We start from the raw sequence: 15,993 nt of genomic DNA on the forward strand, positions 1-15,993 counted from the left end.
GACTCCTGTCGGATGGGAACCCGCTGGACCGTGAGAGCGCACGGCTATCTAATGAGCCCGCTTTGAGAAGTATCCCTTACGAGAGAACAAGTGCATATTGTGAGTTTTTTTTGAGAAGGTTTTAAATGTAACAAATGTAACAACTGTATTATGACTCATTCAATGCATAATAAATCATTCATTCATTCATTCATTCATTTGTGTTAGATGTCACTGTTGAGTTATCATGTGAATAATTTTCCAACATCAACTTACAAGTTGATGATGGAAAATTAATAATAGGTACTTATCCTCATGTGGATCGCAAATAACTGAGCCTGCCTCGAGCTGACTACCAACAAGTGTATTGTACATGTATATGTACAGTGTATTGTATATGTATATGTACTGTACATACTGTACAAATTATGTCAATACCATGTCAAAAATTCACATGCATTTAATAAGTCATTATGTCAAGCTCGGGCCACACATATTTATCATTGATATTATCCTTCGTTCTGTAATGCACTTAATAGACTTTCTTACAAATGTAATTTTAATGTACTTTGTAATTTGAAGATGGATGAATGATCGAAATCTATTATAGGGCCGAGTTAAGTTAGTAAATTAATATTAAATTAATCAATATCAAATAATTATTATAATGATATTTATTAATATATATCCCAATCAATTAAACTAGTACTTGTATCTTTGATACAGCCAATATGAGACGGGGGATTTCCAAAGAAAACCCCAGTGACATCAACTAAAGGTCAAAAAGGTATCTTCGACGGTGATCACGTCGTCGTAGGAAAAGAGGAAGGAAAATTGATAATCCAACGATGTATAAACCCATGCAACCTTTTGCAACCGCTATTAAGAAATGTAATTTTCAAGAAGTCAAAATAAAATAATTATTAATGCATTTATTTACTTATTCTTACATACATACGTATAGTAACGTCTATATCCATTGCGTGGTAGACAGAGCCAACAGTCTTGAAAAGACTGATGATGAAGCTTTCTTTGTTTGAAAACTCTTTATTGCACATAAAAATAAATATAACAAAAAATAGAAAACAGTCATTGGATTAAGAAGAATATGCACAATGGCGGACTTATCCCAATCGGGATTTCTTCCTATCAACCAAAATAAAAAAAGACTGTTGGCTCTGTCTACCCTGCAAGGGATATAGACGTGATGTATGTATGTAGACAAACGTTAAGTTTCAACTCTCCTCATAAAGAACACTGTTCGGCACAGCGGTACTCCACACGGTTAACCCGTAAAAAGATAAACCGTACAGATTTGAACGTTTCTTTGTACAAACTCAAATATCTTAAGATCCGTTTGACCACGTGCGTCATATGTTTCGCATCCACGAACCGGGTCATTAAGTTAAGCAGGCTGCGCCCGCGCCGCCCACCGCGGTACCACCGACGCATCTACTGTTAACATCTCGACTTTCCAGTCGGTGCGTGTATGAATGTCGGGGTGCCTAAAATGTGCTGCTTTTGAGAGGTTTTTTTTAACTAGTTCTGGTTTGTTATTTTGTTATGTTCGTCTGTTTGTTTTTGAAATTCGTCTGGTGATTGTCATCGTACTTTTCGTTTTCTACTATTCGTCTGGGAATTGATTTTTTTGGTTTGGCCTTTTCACTTCGAGTTTAATTATTCAACAATTATAGTTGCGTTTTGGGAAAATGTTCATTAAAAATTTCAGCAAAGGGATTTTTTAATCAGAAGTCGAGAAACTAATAAAACATTGATTAACTGAAAAAGAAAAAACATAAAAAAAAAATCCTTAAAATAAAAAATCTTTAACAAACTAGACTCTTTTAATTAAATCTTTACAAGCATCTATCGTTAAAAATGTGCGCAAACGCATACAACCGACATATTCGTAGAAAGGCGAAGGGCCTACTAATGAAGGCACGCATGGTATACGTCGCTAATGTCATTCACATTGCGAAGTGCTCCAGGGCTGACTGATGATGAACTAATGATCATTTAAAGTGATGATGAATGATGTTTCTGGCGCCTACTTCGGTAGCTAATGTTTGCAAATTTATTGTAAGGCTCAGATGTGTTACAGCGCAGATTAGACGTTTTTATAATAGTGTACCTTTTTTGAACCTAAAATGGTGACTATAAGAGTGATTTTTTTTAATTAAAAGAAGAGACTGACATTCAGCAACAAAGTCTATCTAATTATGAAAAACTCTGATTAAAAATTAATTATTTTGAAGGTTAAGCATGAAGGCATTGACATAATCTAAATTGAAATACCAACCACAGCATATAAATACCTACACAAAAGCAGGATATTTTAAGAGCTTCGTCTGCTTTCTTTCTTTGAAAAGTTGGTAATATAAAAAGGTTTGTATATATTTTTTTGCTGTTCAACCCTGTTTGTATATGGATGCAACCATTGATACAACGGTTCTCAGATTTCGCGGTCATAATGGCCCTTGTTGTGATATTTGATCCAGACTTGATCGGCCTGGTTCAATCATCCCTCACACTGTAGTAATTGTTATAAAACAAACGGCTATTTGTTGTCTGTTTATCATCGTACTTTTTTTGGATATTTTTTCAATTATTGTCCATTACCACTTAGACCATTTAAAGATAGAGAGCTAGCAGCTTACAAGCGCTTATAGGTACCGATTCACGCGGGTAATCGGCGCAGAAATTTATATGAACCAGCGCCGAACGTCGCCGACGAGTTTCAATAATCTTCGACACGTGCCGGTGAGCGCTGGCGCCGCCCGACATTAAAAATTAATAAAGAATCTGCTTGCTTTATGTAACAGTTACTAGCGCCGACCAGCGCTGGTAGTTCGGCCCCGGCTACCAGTTTTCTTTCTGTATACAGCTTTAGGGTATGTTTGTTACGAAAATATTTTTTTTTTATCGTCAACTAAAATGAATAGAATTGTTCAAATGTTATTCATGGGACAGGTAATGAAATCATGATATGCCACCTTCAGAATTGAGATTTAATAGTGACAGGTTGCTAGCCCATCGCCTATAAGAAAAATCCCAAGTTTATAAGCCTATCCGTTGGTCGCCTTTTACGACATCCATGTGAAAGAGAAGAATTAGTCCTATTCTTCTTTTTTATTGGTGCCGGGAACCACACGGCAAGCCATACGATACTATTCATTTACAACAATCGCCCACTAACATTCCAAATAAGTGTGAAAATAAATAAAAAAACCATTTTTAAATTAACATTTTAGCGCTCAGCGGGCGGCCTTTCGTTGGTGCCTTGATTTTGTTGTCGCTACTTATTTGCAGTACACGACCTTTTGCCTTTTTTGTTTTGTTGATCATACCTTAAAAGATTTTATGCTTTCGCGAATTAATAAAGCGACGGAGGCCACGAGAGAATAATAAGCAGTAAATAACACTTTATGGGGATTTTACGCAATAGTAGATTATATTGGTATTATTTATTACTACAAAAATTTGTAACATTAAATTTTAGTTGATATAAATCAGACATCTGTCAATAAAATTTGTCTGAAAATAAAATGATCGTGATTTATGTTATGATTTTAAATTTGCTCTATTTAAACGATACATACAAACGTACATATGATCACGTCTATCTATATCCCTAGCGGGGTAGACAAAGCCACCAGTCTTGGTAAGACTGAAAGGCCACGCTCAGCTATTTGGCTTAGTGGTAGAATTGAGATTCAAATAGTGACAGGTTGCTAGCCCATCGCCTAAAAGAGGAATCCCAAGTTTATAAGCCTATCCCTTAGTCGCTACTAAATCTTAAGATAAATAAACTCATTTCTTACGTACATGTTTTTGAATACAAACAACTTAATATTTTACCCTTTTTTTATGATGAGAAAATAACTTTTTCTGCTTGGCCTGGGTCTTGGATGTTAACCTATATAAGTATGTATTATAAAATATACTATTGTTGAGTTAGTATCTCGTAACACAACTCTCGAACTCACTTCGAGGCTCAATATGTGTAATATGTCCCGTATATATTTATTTATTTATATTTTATTTATATATTTACATAAGACCTTGACATACGCGCAGTTTATCTCCGCGTCCGGTTCAGACAAACAATGCAGTATTTAGGCACCAAATGTTGGTGTTCTGAGTACTACTACAACAACACTACAGATATAGTGGACGATATGATAGTGCGAACATCCGCTGCAGGTTTAATTCATAGGCGGAAGCGATTTAAATAAAGCGCCTTCTATAATAGTTATTAAAAATGAATTTGTTCTGTAGCGTGTTATATGTACATACATAATCACGTCTGTATCCCTTGCGGGGTAGACAAAGCTAACAGTCTTAAAAATACTGATAGGTCACGTTCAGCTGTTTGGCTTGATGATAGAATTGAGGTTGCGATCCCGTCGCCTAAAAGAAAAATCCTCAAGTTCTCAAGACTCTTAAGTTTATAAGCCTATCCCTTAGTCGCCTTTAACGATATATATATATGTGAAAAAGCTGGAGTGGTCCTATTCTTTTTTTTCTGTTGGTTCCGGAAAGCACGTGGCAATAAAAAGTTGTCATAAGCGTCCTAACTCCAAAAACTTTACATATCGCTACAACCCTTTAACTTGGTACACACATTTTTGAAGTTTATCAACTCAAAAATAAGTCGGGAGATCAAACGACATGAGAATGATGTGGCATTGGAGCAACACAGGATTCTGGGTAAACAGAGTAGTGGGGTGAACCGGCACGGGTCAGGGGGTTCGTTACTTTGTAGTTTTATAGTTTGCGGCCATTACAGATGGGCCGTGCTGACGATGGTAAAAATAAAGCTATTTATCTTCTTAGATTAGTAAGAAAGCGTAACTTTAAACTCAATACTACGAGCTCAAAAGGAACAATCACATACACACATAGTCGCGTTTATATCCCTTGCGGGGTAGACAGAGCCAACTTGAAAGACTAAAACGCCACGTTCAGCTGTTAGGCTTAATGATGTATGATTCGAAACGTCCGAGATAAAATAAAGATAACGTACCTGTATTATACATTAGCTGTGCCCGCGACTTCGCCCGCGTGGAATAGTTATTTTGGGCATCATTGAAGTCCTCAAGGAGAAATTATTTTCCCCGTCTTTTTTCACATTTTCCATTATTTCTTCGCTCCTAATAGTAGCAGCGTGATGATAAATAGCCTCAAGCCTTCCTCGATAAATGGTCTATTAAACACAAAAGAATTTTTCAATTCGAAACAGTAGTTCCTGAGATTAGCGCGTTCAAACAAACAAACATACTCTTCAGCTTTATAATATTAGTATAGATATAAATGGTATAATGCAACGCGAAAGTTTGAAATCAGTTAGAATCAACATTTTGTTTTCGTGAGTGTTACGGAAAGCATTGATTTTCCGACTAGATCCGATGATCGGTGTAAAATTGATGATGATTTAAGATGAACCGTGAACGTTGAAAACGAACAGGGTCAATTGTAAACTAGCTTTTTTTTAGCCCGCGGTCATCTTTTACGGTTGATAAACTGACCGGGATGAGACTGTTGGCTCTGTCTACCCCGCAAGGAGTATAACCGTGATGAATATGAATGAATGAATGAATATTTCTAACTAATTGATAGTCGCTTAGAAATTTACCTTTTTGTGTCAAAATTCACACGGAAAAAATCTTTTAAAAATTAAGTTAGTGGTTAGTAGCTAGCTTAGTGGAAAATATTATGAAAAATGCTTAACTTTTACACATTGTAACTTGATTGTTAATTCGAGTTTTCTTTATTTTTCAGGTAATACATATATATTTTAACTTATCAAGCAACCGTAAGTCATAGAAATAGTTAGATTGACTCTATACCTAAGTCATATTTTATGACTTAATATTCCCAGTATCCTGGTCACAGACGAATCTGGAATTCCCCTTGCTCCAGAGAGGTCATAACGCTACTGGAACTAACGTCGGGAGGACGATGTTGGCAGATTTTATATCTCTGACATGAGCACAATAAGTCCTCTGCATACTTTCCTTGTGATGTAGAAAGGGACTAAAGAAAAGTGTCATCAAATAACGCTCTTTTTCAGGACAAAATACATATGAAAAATGACATTATGAATACAATTATTAAAAGTCAAAATAACCGAATTACACTGTAAAGCCGGGTCCAGACGAGTGTAACGTGTAATGTAATCCACCGTGTAATGTAACACGAATTCTACGTGTGGACGGCACTACGAGCATTACATGTAACGCTCGCGCGGCGCTCGGGGTTGATCCATCGGCTGTCGGTTTTTCGCGCGAACACAAAGACGCTCGCAGTGCTCGTTTGGACGGCGTTCGTGACGGTTGTGTCGTATGTACGTTCATGATGTGGAGTGACGAACAATCGCTTGAACTTATTAGTTTGTATCAAAAAAAACCTGTTATTTGGGATCCAAAAAACCCGCAATACTATAAAAAAAATCTGAAACACGATGCTTGGAGTGATATTGCTCATTCATTGGAAAGAGATGTAGAAGAATGCAAAAACAAAATGATTAGTTTGCTTGCTTCACATCGAAGAGAAAAAGGAAAAGTAAAGAAGAGCCATAGTTCCGGAAAAGGTATGTTTTATTATAAATTTATGTTGCTTTACATATTACACACTTTTATTTATTAACCCGTGACGCGTCCGCATTTCCTATAGTCTACACTCCGGTAACGTCCCGTACAATGAAAATTTTGCCGACTTTCCGCAGAAAAGTTAACTTTGTGCTTCAACCGTATAATTATATTCAATGAACTGTATACCTAAAAAAAGATAACGAAACGAGCATCAAGATAAAAATAAAATTATATACTAATAAATACCTCAAGTATCATCTGTAGCCCCAAACATTTTAAAGATGACATTTTTTTGGCCGCCATTCACACTTTACACGTTAATTGCACGAAATTCATTCACACTTCATTAAAATATTTCCCAATAACACAAAGTTTAGTAAATTCCGCTACGAATGAGTATAATCACAACACTTGAACGCAAACAATTACTCTTCAATTGTTTATTAATTATATACTATGCAAATGACACACGATAAACAATTGCCGTCGGACACTGTCAATTTCGACCGTTGGCGAAAGCGCGAAGGCGGGGCGCGGGCGGAGTGCGTAGCCACGAATCGAGCAACATACCGTTAGCAACAAAAATGTAATTCAATCGTAATGTGTCATTTTTACGCAAGTTTATTGTGTGTTTTTTTTTACAAAATCCATAACGTGTTTTAGTGAATGAATCGACCATATTCCTTGCTAAGTATCGAATAATTTTATGTGGGTCCATTCTGTATAAATGTTGTAATACACCAGAATTCGGGTGTCGTATTTTAACTCCTAAATCTAATTAAAATACCACACAATACATTGACTATTAAAAACATATTCAGATAGCTTAACTAACGAATGAATAATATATATTTTTTACACTTACTAGTGTAAAAAATATATATTATTTATTCATTCGTTCATACAAAAATTAAGATCTTGTTTTCCGCCCAGCCGAATATTGCTTCTCCGCGATAGATTTGTTTTTTTTTTGTTTATAATGAATAAACCCAGAAACTACTGCACAGATTTTAATGAAATTGTCACAGAGACAGATTAAACCTTCAGGAGCTACTTTTTTACCACGGGCGGAGCCGTGGGCTACAGCTATAATAAAAAAAAGAACAAATCACATAGATCGAACGTGAGTTTGAGATTTGTGTAGCGATAGATAGATACTACTTACATTTATATAACAACATCCTCTTGGATATTCTTATATTCCAGATCCATCCTACTTCCTACTAATATAATATTATAAATGCAACTTCGTAAGGATGGATGTTTGTTACTTTTTCACGTAAAATCTACTGGATGGAGTTTGATGAAATTTAATACATAGGTAGAATTATTACCTGGAAATATAGGTTAATTTTTATCCCGAAATTCTCACGGGACCAAAGCCCAGGGGCGCAGCTAGTAATAGATCATTTGCGCTTTATCGCACCATTCTGCTATCACAGTTTGGTCTGATGGTTAGTCAGTCATCAGACTAGTCAGTAGAGAATGCCATATGGCATGAAGTCCACTTTTGTACATATTTTTTTGTTAATTTGTGCAATAGTGTTTTAAATAAATAAATAAATCAGGGGATAATGATAATTTTAATTATTTAATAATACACATTATAGCCATTCCACATTTTTTTTAATGAAAAATACAGATCACTTGAGAACCCTGGTCAAATGTCAAAGCATTTATTCAGAAATAAGACCTTTACAGGCACATATTCACTATTAAAAAAATTTCATTATATAATATTATCAAAGCTACAAACTATTAGCAAGTCAAATTCAAATTCAAATTTTTTATTCATTATTATAGTATACTTCATATCTATTATAAAGAGGAAAACTTTGTTTGTTTGTTTGTTTGGTTGTAATGAATAGGCTCAAAAACTACTGGACCGATTTTAAAAATTCTTTCACCATTCGAAAGCTACATTATCCACGAGTAACATAGACTATATTTTATTTTGGAAAAAAAATAGGGTTCCGTAATATATTTGGATTTTTCGGACACAAACTGAAAAAATCAACCAAAAAGTTACTTATTTTGCGTACGCTGCCTAAACTACAAAAGATAGAACCATACAATGTTTTAATTAATTGTAGATCTTATAAATATCCGCGATTTCTGCTGCACGGCCTGTTGCGAAGTGAGCAAGACTTAGTTAGCCGCTGTGCGGGCGGTCCTTAGTTAGTTCTAATAGAGATATATTTAGTATCGGCTGTGCATCCGTGCGAAGCCGGGGCGGCTCGCTAGTCACTTAATAATTGTCAAAACGTATGGTTTAACAACATTGGTTGACGTCAAATAAATTACTTAAAACTAAGTTTACTGCCGCTTCCAAGGCGTCAGTGCAGAAGAAGCGATAACAAACTGCACTGCAGCATTTTCTTCAACAACGTGAACTTCACAATTATCCAAACTTAGAATAGGCAGTCGACGATGAAAGCTAACCTTTTTATTTATTCTTAAAAACTGCTCAAATTTAAAATTCAAATTCAAAATTTTTATTCATTACTATAGGATACTATATATCGCTTAATAATTGTCAAAACGTATGGTTTAACAACATTGGTTGACGTCAAATAAATTACTTAAAACTAAGTTTACTGCCGCTTCCAAGGCGTCAGTGCAGAAGAAGCGATAACAAACTGCACTGCAGCATTTTCTTCAACAACGTCAACTTCACAATTATCCAAACTTAGAATAGACAGTCGACGACGAAAGCTAACCTTTTTATTTATTCTTAAAAACTGCTCAAATTAAAAATTCAAATTCAAAATTTTTATTCATTACTATAGGATACTATATATCGCTTAATAATTGTCAAAACGTATGGTTTAACAACATTGGTGGACGTCAAATAAATTACTCAAAACTAAGTTTACTGCCCTTTCCAAGGCGTCAGTGCAGAAGAAGCGGTAACGCTGCTAAACAAATTCCTTCATTTCATGGACATTATCTGGCAACTACTAGCATTTCGCACTGCTGAGAAGAAACAACGAATGAATGTCTTAACTTTACCCACGAATCGCAAACATGGCATTAAATCCCGCTAACATTCATCACATTCACTCAATGATATTAAACCAAAAGTTAATTTCGGCGCCTACTCTTGCGAGATAAAACAACCCTACCAGGAAGTTCTTCAGCGGAGTGCCAAGTCTCCCAACAACTTCCTAGGCACATAAATTCATCGCAAGTTTTGCATTTGAAATTAACTTTTCTTTTAATATCATTCCTCAAGCAAATGTGGCAAAGCGATCTATTTTCGTTTCCCCGAAACATTAAAGGAACATGCAGCAAGTCTCTGCGAAGCCTCAGATGTTCAGTTTCATCTACCTGAATATCTCTTGGGGCTCTTTGGCAGTGTTTCTGCACGAGAGATTCGGCTAGTTGAGTGCGGAACATCCGATGCGACAACAAAGGCAAACCGCGACGCTTTAATGATTCGGTTAACATAACAAATGCATTTAGCACACTTGCATTTAGTAATCTTTTAAACATTTTTACATACCATTTCACACATCTCTTTCTCTCCAATAAATACATAGAAAGTTTTTGATCTTTAAGATCAACACCTCCCATGGTATTATTGTAATCCCGTACAGCAACAGGCTTTACGAGATCCCTTCCTGCCTTACGACCAACGTAAGTTTCGTCAGTGTGATAAGACGAAATCATGTTCACCATTTTGGAGTCCTTCCATGCAATACATGAAACGTCTCCAGAATGGCGAGCGATGATTGTCCCCTTTGGCACGTTCTGCGAAGCCTTCGCGATCTCCACTGGTACATGTTTGCGATTCGGACGCAAAGTGCCTAAATTATCAAACCCTAAACTCTTAAGGTATCTTGTCAAAGCTGGACAATTATAAAAATTATCCATTGTGACAAGATGCCCTCGATTTTCAAGGCCTGATAACAAATCAAGTACCACTTGCGTTGTTTTTCCAGCAAGGTATTCACTAGGCGCGACGAAATCGTTACCTGCGGGATTTTTGCCGGTATATATTCGGAACTGGTACAGATAACCAGTTCTCGACTCGCACAATTCAAAAGATTTAATGCCAAAGCGCGCAGCCTTTGACCTTATTGCCTGGATCCAAGACAACCGACCCTTGAATAAGGTCAAAGACTCGTCAATGGCAATATCTTGTTTTAAATTGTACAGAGCCGAGAACTGCTTATTTAAATGGACTATTACAGGTGCCAGTTTCGCTACTCTAGCTGAAAGTGAATACCCTTCCCCTTGCGGCAAATTCTGCGGAGCAGAATTGTCCATGAAGTGAAGAAATTTGTTTAGCAAAATGTACCGATTGTATGACATCAGCTGCCTAAAATAAGGCAGCTGCAGAATCCCAGTCGTGAGCCAGTATTCATGAAGTGACGTTCGGATGTCGATGCCCATCAAAATGAATAGGGCAATAAAAACATACATCTCGTCTAAGTTGGTGTCAGACCACCGACTTAGACGAGATGTAGGTGTTAATTGCCCTGATTCCCTACGTGCATCGATAGTTTGCCGGGCATATCGGTTGGTCTCCCGCACGATGGTCCCCATGAAGTCACTAGTAAATATACTAGTAAAAGCTTCATAGGGACCATCGTAATCATGGATAGGTCCAGGAGTTGGACCAGAAAATATCTCAGCATGACCGCTAAAGGTATTATAATCGGCCTGCCACGAAAAATCACTCGATATGCCCGGCAAATTTTCGGCTGCGTCATCCAAGGCCCGGCTCATCTCCTCCGATAACGGCACTTGCTCCTCCGCAGCTGTTATTGGCAAATTTTCCTGCAATTCGAATTCATCATCGAATTCGGAGTCAAATTCACTCCCGACATTTTCTTGGTATATGTTATGTGGTACCCCACTTTTTGATGGCATATTAGGCTGGCTGGGTCCAGGCTGCTGTTCCATCTGTGTTGAACTCCCCGGGATATCTTGCAGCCACTTCATAATGTGCGTCGACTTTTGCTCGAACAATTCCTTCCCTTCTTCTTCGTCAATGCCCATTTCCGTAACCCGCTCTAGTGCGGAGGTGCTACATGAAACAAAAAAATATATCAATCACCTTTTAACAAAGAAACTTGACACATCATGTTCAGTTTAAAGGCTCAATGAGTAAATTATAGCCTGGGTTGTTACCAATTGTTACCCCGAGGCACCGCTCCCATGAGAATTTTGGGATAAAAAGTATCCTTCGTGATTTTCTTGCTTACCAGTTAAACAAGATTCACCAATATTCGTTTTGTAATTTTTGCGTAATTAAATAACAAACACCCAAAATTTCGCAATAACAAACATCCAAACTTTCGCATTTATAATTCACTAGAGGCCGCCCGCGACTTCGTCCGCATGGAAACCCTATCAATCCCGCGGGAACTCTGGGATAAAAAGTAGCCTATGTGTTATTCTGGGTCTTCAGCTACCTTCATACCAAATTTCATGGTAATCGGTTCAGTAGTTTTTGCGTGAAAGAGTAACAAACATCCATACATCCATACAAACTTTCGCCTTTATAATAGTAGTAGGAAGTAAAGCAAATATACTGAAAACCTATAATCAAATTACTTCATCAAGTTTTTTTCTGGCTGCTCATTACACCTATTGCCTAAAAATTTGATTAAGAAGATTCACTTACAGCATTGACTGCTCCAGTTTTATTTTGAGGGGGAATTGGCGACGCACACTACCCCGGGGAGTTTGGCAGATTGGAACCAAAGCCGTGGGGTCCACATAATTTGAACCACCTGGTGTTCGCTGAACAGATAGTGCTTGATCAACGCTGAGAAATAAGTAAAATTATATGTTTAGGTATACGTGTAGCATAAAATATAAAATAAATATTTAAGTAGTTATTGTAAATACTTACACAACGGGCGGTTTCCAAATTTTTGGCATCTCCTCTACGTGTGGTTCCCTCCGCTGGTGCGTTGACACCATTTGCTCGATCAAGCACCGCCTCGATCTTGATGCCGGCGTCACAGACCGTGAACGGGATCGTGAACGTGATCGGGATCGGGATTCATTGATACGAGCCATAGCTCTTTGCTTGCTATAAAAATTACGAAACAATCTTAGTGCAGAAACCTAAATTAAAATTTACAACTTCCGCCACATAAACCTAAGCCTACCACTAAACACACACTCGATAAACTTATAAGACCTTTTTTGACTGAAAAATTTTGACTATGTTATTAAATAAACAAAGTGAAAATAATATTTAAAAGAAAAAATAATTAAACAAATTTGCAAAACTTTTTGCGAACGGTACTGTCTAAACGACTTCAATCGCGATCGCATTATTACAAGGTCAATGCCATGCAATGAAAAATATGGACGATCAGAATCACATAATTACGAATTATTGTTTATATTATAACTAGTTCAACAGAATTAATTAAAAACCCAGAGAGCTGAGTAAATTTACGTTAAACTTTATATAGTTTATATGGTACTTAGTTTGATAGAATAAATATGAAAACGAATGAAAACATTGTCGATCGTAGTTCGATTTCAGTTCGTAAAAGTGATGTCGATTTTTCGACATGAAATCATAAATTTAGGCCAGAACAAATAATGTTAATAAATAGGTTATTTAATAAGCTGTAATTTGATATGTAATACATTAAACAAACACTTACCTTCTAAAAGATTTTGACATAATTCCGCTAATAAATTTTACACACCGCACAATAAAAACAGTAATGGCGGAAGGCACTTGTCTTGTCGCGTACTTCACTCACGAATATGTTCTTATTTACAAAATTTTTGTTGATTGTCATTGGTTTAAAAAATAAAAAACGAAGGACAAAGACTTTCTGTTGGTTGTTACAGAAGTTTTGGGCGGACCAATGATATTTAAATGATTGAAAAAAAATACCAAAGACAACAGACTGCGTTATTGCCTCGGTTAGGAACTAGGACGCTTCGTGCCGTTTTACGTTAGTGCCTCGGTTAGGAACTAGGACGCGTTATGGGTTAATTTAGTTTTTACGGTATTATCACTTACTTGCTATTAGTACAATTATTACTTCTATTGTTTACCCACTATATTACTATATTCTACTATATTTTAACTATACATATATGTACTATATTCTATTGTATTGTTTATTTATTGTAATTTATTTTACAGGTGGGGATGAAACGTACAAAAGTACATGGTTTGCTTACGAGGCGCTGGCATTTTTAGGAGATCGAAATAATCCAAGGAAACGACGCAACACAGAGGTAACTGCATTGAACTAGTTTCCTTCGACTTGATAAAAAAAACTTAACAATATGTATTCTGCCAAGAAACTGTACCCTCGTTCATAAAATAGTCATTAAACTCATCCCTAATTTGTTTTGCCGTTGAGGCAGCTCTTCTAGGTACATTATTCAATGGAAGTAAAGATGACATTTCACAATCTCTCCGCCAACTACCTTCACATAATCTTCCGTTTTGGTCGCTGTCAAGTGAGCCAGGGGGTGCATACAAGTTTTTAGATGAATCCGTGTTTCTCAAAAAATTATGCAAGTGTGCAATAGCCATGACTATAGTCTCCACGGTTTTGGGCTGAAGGAGCATAGGTTTTCGTAGAACTCTGAACACAGATGCTGTGATACCAAATACATTTTCTACAATCCTGCGAGCTCTGCTTAACCGGTAATTAAAAATTCTTCGCGGCGATCCCTTGGGGTATTCTCCTGGATAGGGTTTCATTATATTGTTTTGTAAAGGGAAGGCAGAGTCTCCTACAAAAACATATGGTACTACTTTGTTTCTACCTTGCAGTGCTTCAGGTGCAGGCAATCTTAACGAATTATTTTCTAGTTTTTTATATAATTCAGTTTCCTTAAAAATTCCACCATCTGAAATGCGGCCTTGACATCCGACATCCAGAAATTTATAATTATATTCCGCGTCTACTAAAGCAAACATCACTATACTGAAATTAGATTTGTAGTTACGATATTCTGTGCCACTATGTACCGGAGCCTCGAGAATGACATGTTTACCGTCCATGGCTCCGGCACAATGGGGAAAATTCCACAATTCATCAAATCTGTTTGAGATCTGGATCCATTCTGACTCTGTTTTTGGCAGCTGAAACAATGAATTTCTTTTTAATTACAGATTACAAATGAACCGGAACAGAGTGCATCTACAAGTGTCGAAAATGATAACAGTTTGTTTGATAACAGTTCAGAATTTATATCACCAACTGGTCAGGCCCCCAAAAAAAAGAAATCAGACGAAAATAAAAAAATGGGTATGCTTTCGGAGGCTCTTGGCCTGCTTAAGAGTGCTGCTTCTAGTCCTACTCCTGAACCCCGGAACAATAATCCAAACAATTTTGACAGTGAAACCCTTTTCTTTTCAAATTTTATATGCAGCAAGATGCAACAATATAACAGAAGTACTAAAAATGCCGTGCAGCGAGCAATAATGGACGTAATATTCAAAGCCGATGAAGGGTGCACTAACTTTTCTCAACATTATTATCCATCGGCATTCAATTACAGTGGGTATACAACAGGCTCGGTTCCTTCATCAAGATACTGCAATGAACCACCTTCTTTGTCTAATCGCTCAGAACTTACTTCAGGGTATTCAACAGGTCAAAATCAAACAAGTTGCCCTACTGCTCCATATGCTTCACCTGTTCCCTCAGAATTATCTCAAACTTCATATGAAGATGTAGACTTTGTGAATGACCTGATTTGAAAAGAATAAATTTTGTACTACATGATTTGAAGATACAATTTGATTCAACTTTCTAATTTTAATTTTGGAATAATTTTAATTTTGCTTACCGTACTTAATACAATAGCTTAATTTGTTATTTTAATAAATAAATAAAAATATGTAAAACTCACCTTAATGTTTTCTTTCAATGCTTTTATAATCGCTTCACAAACTTCTGGTACAATGCAAGACATTGACTGTTTTGAAATTCTGAAGGTGTATTGAAGGCTTGTAAATGAATCTCCTGTTGCCAAAAATCTTAGTGTTAGAGCCAGTCTATCTTGCGGCGAAATTGCAGATCTCATTATAGTGTCTTGTCTTGATATTTTAGGCGCAATGATTGTTAACAAATATTCGAAGTCAGTAGGCGACATCCGGGTAAAGTTTTTATATTGACCACTTATATGTTGAGATTTTAGTTCCACAAGTAAAGAAGATCTTTTATACAAATTAGTTTTCCACCATCGACGCTTCCGACTTTTGCGGTCTTCAGTTAGTAAATACATGAAAATAAAAGCCGCACCAGCTATCACGACCTTCCTATTCGGCATGTTCGTAGCAACTGAGTGGAAACAGCTTTTGAAATATTTTCGCGTTCACAATTCGCTTTAGTTCGTGTGCCGTCCACACTGTTGATACTAAATTACACGTAATCTTACATTACACGTTACACTCGTCTGGACCCGGCCTAAA

General features: G+C 36.6%; 3 protein-coding genes and 1 long non-coding RNA gene across 4 annotated transcripts in view; 2 read left to right on the forward strand and 2 right to left on the reverse strand.

The window, feature by feature from the left end:
- LOC106132209 (uncharacterized) overlaps positions 1–15,993 on the forward strand; it is a 74,030-nt gene that overhangs the window by 42,742 nt on the left and 15,295 nt on the right. The gene's annotated exons all lie outside the window — the stretch shown is intronic.
- LOC132902089 (piggyBac transposable element-derived protein 4-like) lies at positions 7,643–13,546 on the reverse strand. Its single transcript, XM_060945897.1, has 4 exons — positions 13,211–13,546; positions 12,439–12,621; positions 12,208–12,351; positions 7,643–11,607 (listed from the first exon to the last, which is right to left on the reverse strand). The coding sequence occupies exons 1-4, from the start codon at positions 13,228–13,230 to the stop codon at positions 9,657–9,659; spliced, it is 2,298 nt and encodes a 765-aa protein (XP_060801880.1). The 5' UTR covers positions 13,231–13,546; the 3' UTR covers positions 7,643–9,656.
- LOC106140645 (uncharacterized) lies at positions 13,661–15,542 on the forward strand. The gene is made up of 2 exons (XR_009657080.1): positions 13,661–13,799; positions 14,689–15,542. It is a non-coding gene; the product is annotated as an uncharacterized LOC106140645 (long non-coding RNA).
- Positions 13,793–15,987, reverse strand: LOC106140646 (uncharacterized). The gene is made up of 2 exons (XM_013342259.2): positions 15,432–15,987; positions 13,793–14,658 (listed from the first exon to the last, which is right to left on the reverse strand). The coding sequence occupies exons 1-2, from the start codon at positions 15,849–15,851 to the stop codon at positions 13,843–13,845; spliced, it is 1,236 nt and encodes a 411-aa protein (XP_013197713.2). The 5' UTR covers positions 15,852–15,987; the 3' UTR covers positions 13,793–13,842.

Source organism: Amyelois transitella, chromosome 2 (assembly GCF_032362555.1).
Source record: "Amyelois transitella isolate CPQ chromosome 2, ilAmyTran1.1, whole genome shotgun sequence".
Taxonomy (NCBI): domain Eukaryota; kingdom Metazoa; phylum Arthropoda; class Insecta; order Lepidoptera; family Pyralidae; genus Amyelois; species Amyelois transitella.

Excerpts from the sequence above, each read along its gene's own strand:
- LOC132902089 (XM_060945897.1), bottom strand. The coding sequence starts at position 13,230 with ATGTCAAAATCTTTTAGAAG. Across the intron at positions 12,352-12,438 it reads ATTTGGAAACCGCCCGTTGT|CGTTGATCAAGCACTATCTG; the intron begins GTAAGTATTTAC and ends CTTATTTCTCAG. Across the intron at positions 11,608-12,207 it reads AAACTGGAGCAGTCAATGCT|CACCTCCGCACTAGAGCGGG; the intron begins GTAAGTGAATCT and ends TGTTTCATGTAG.
- LOC106140646 (XM_013342259.2), bottom strand. The coding sequence starts at position 15,851 with ATGCCGAATAGGAAGGTCGTGATAGCTGGTGCGGCTTTTATTTTCATG. Across the intron at positions 14,659-15,431 it reads CATTGAAAGAAAACATTAAG|CTGCCAAAAACAGAGTCAGA; the intron begins GTGAGTTTTACA and ends TCATTGTTTCAG.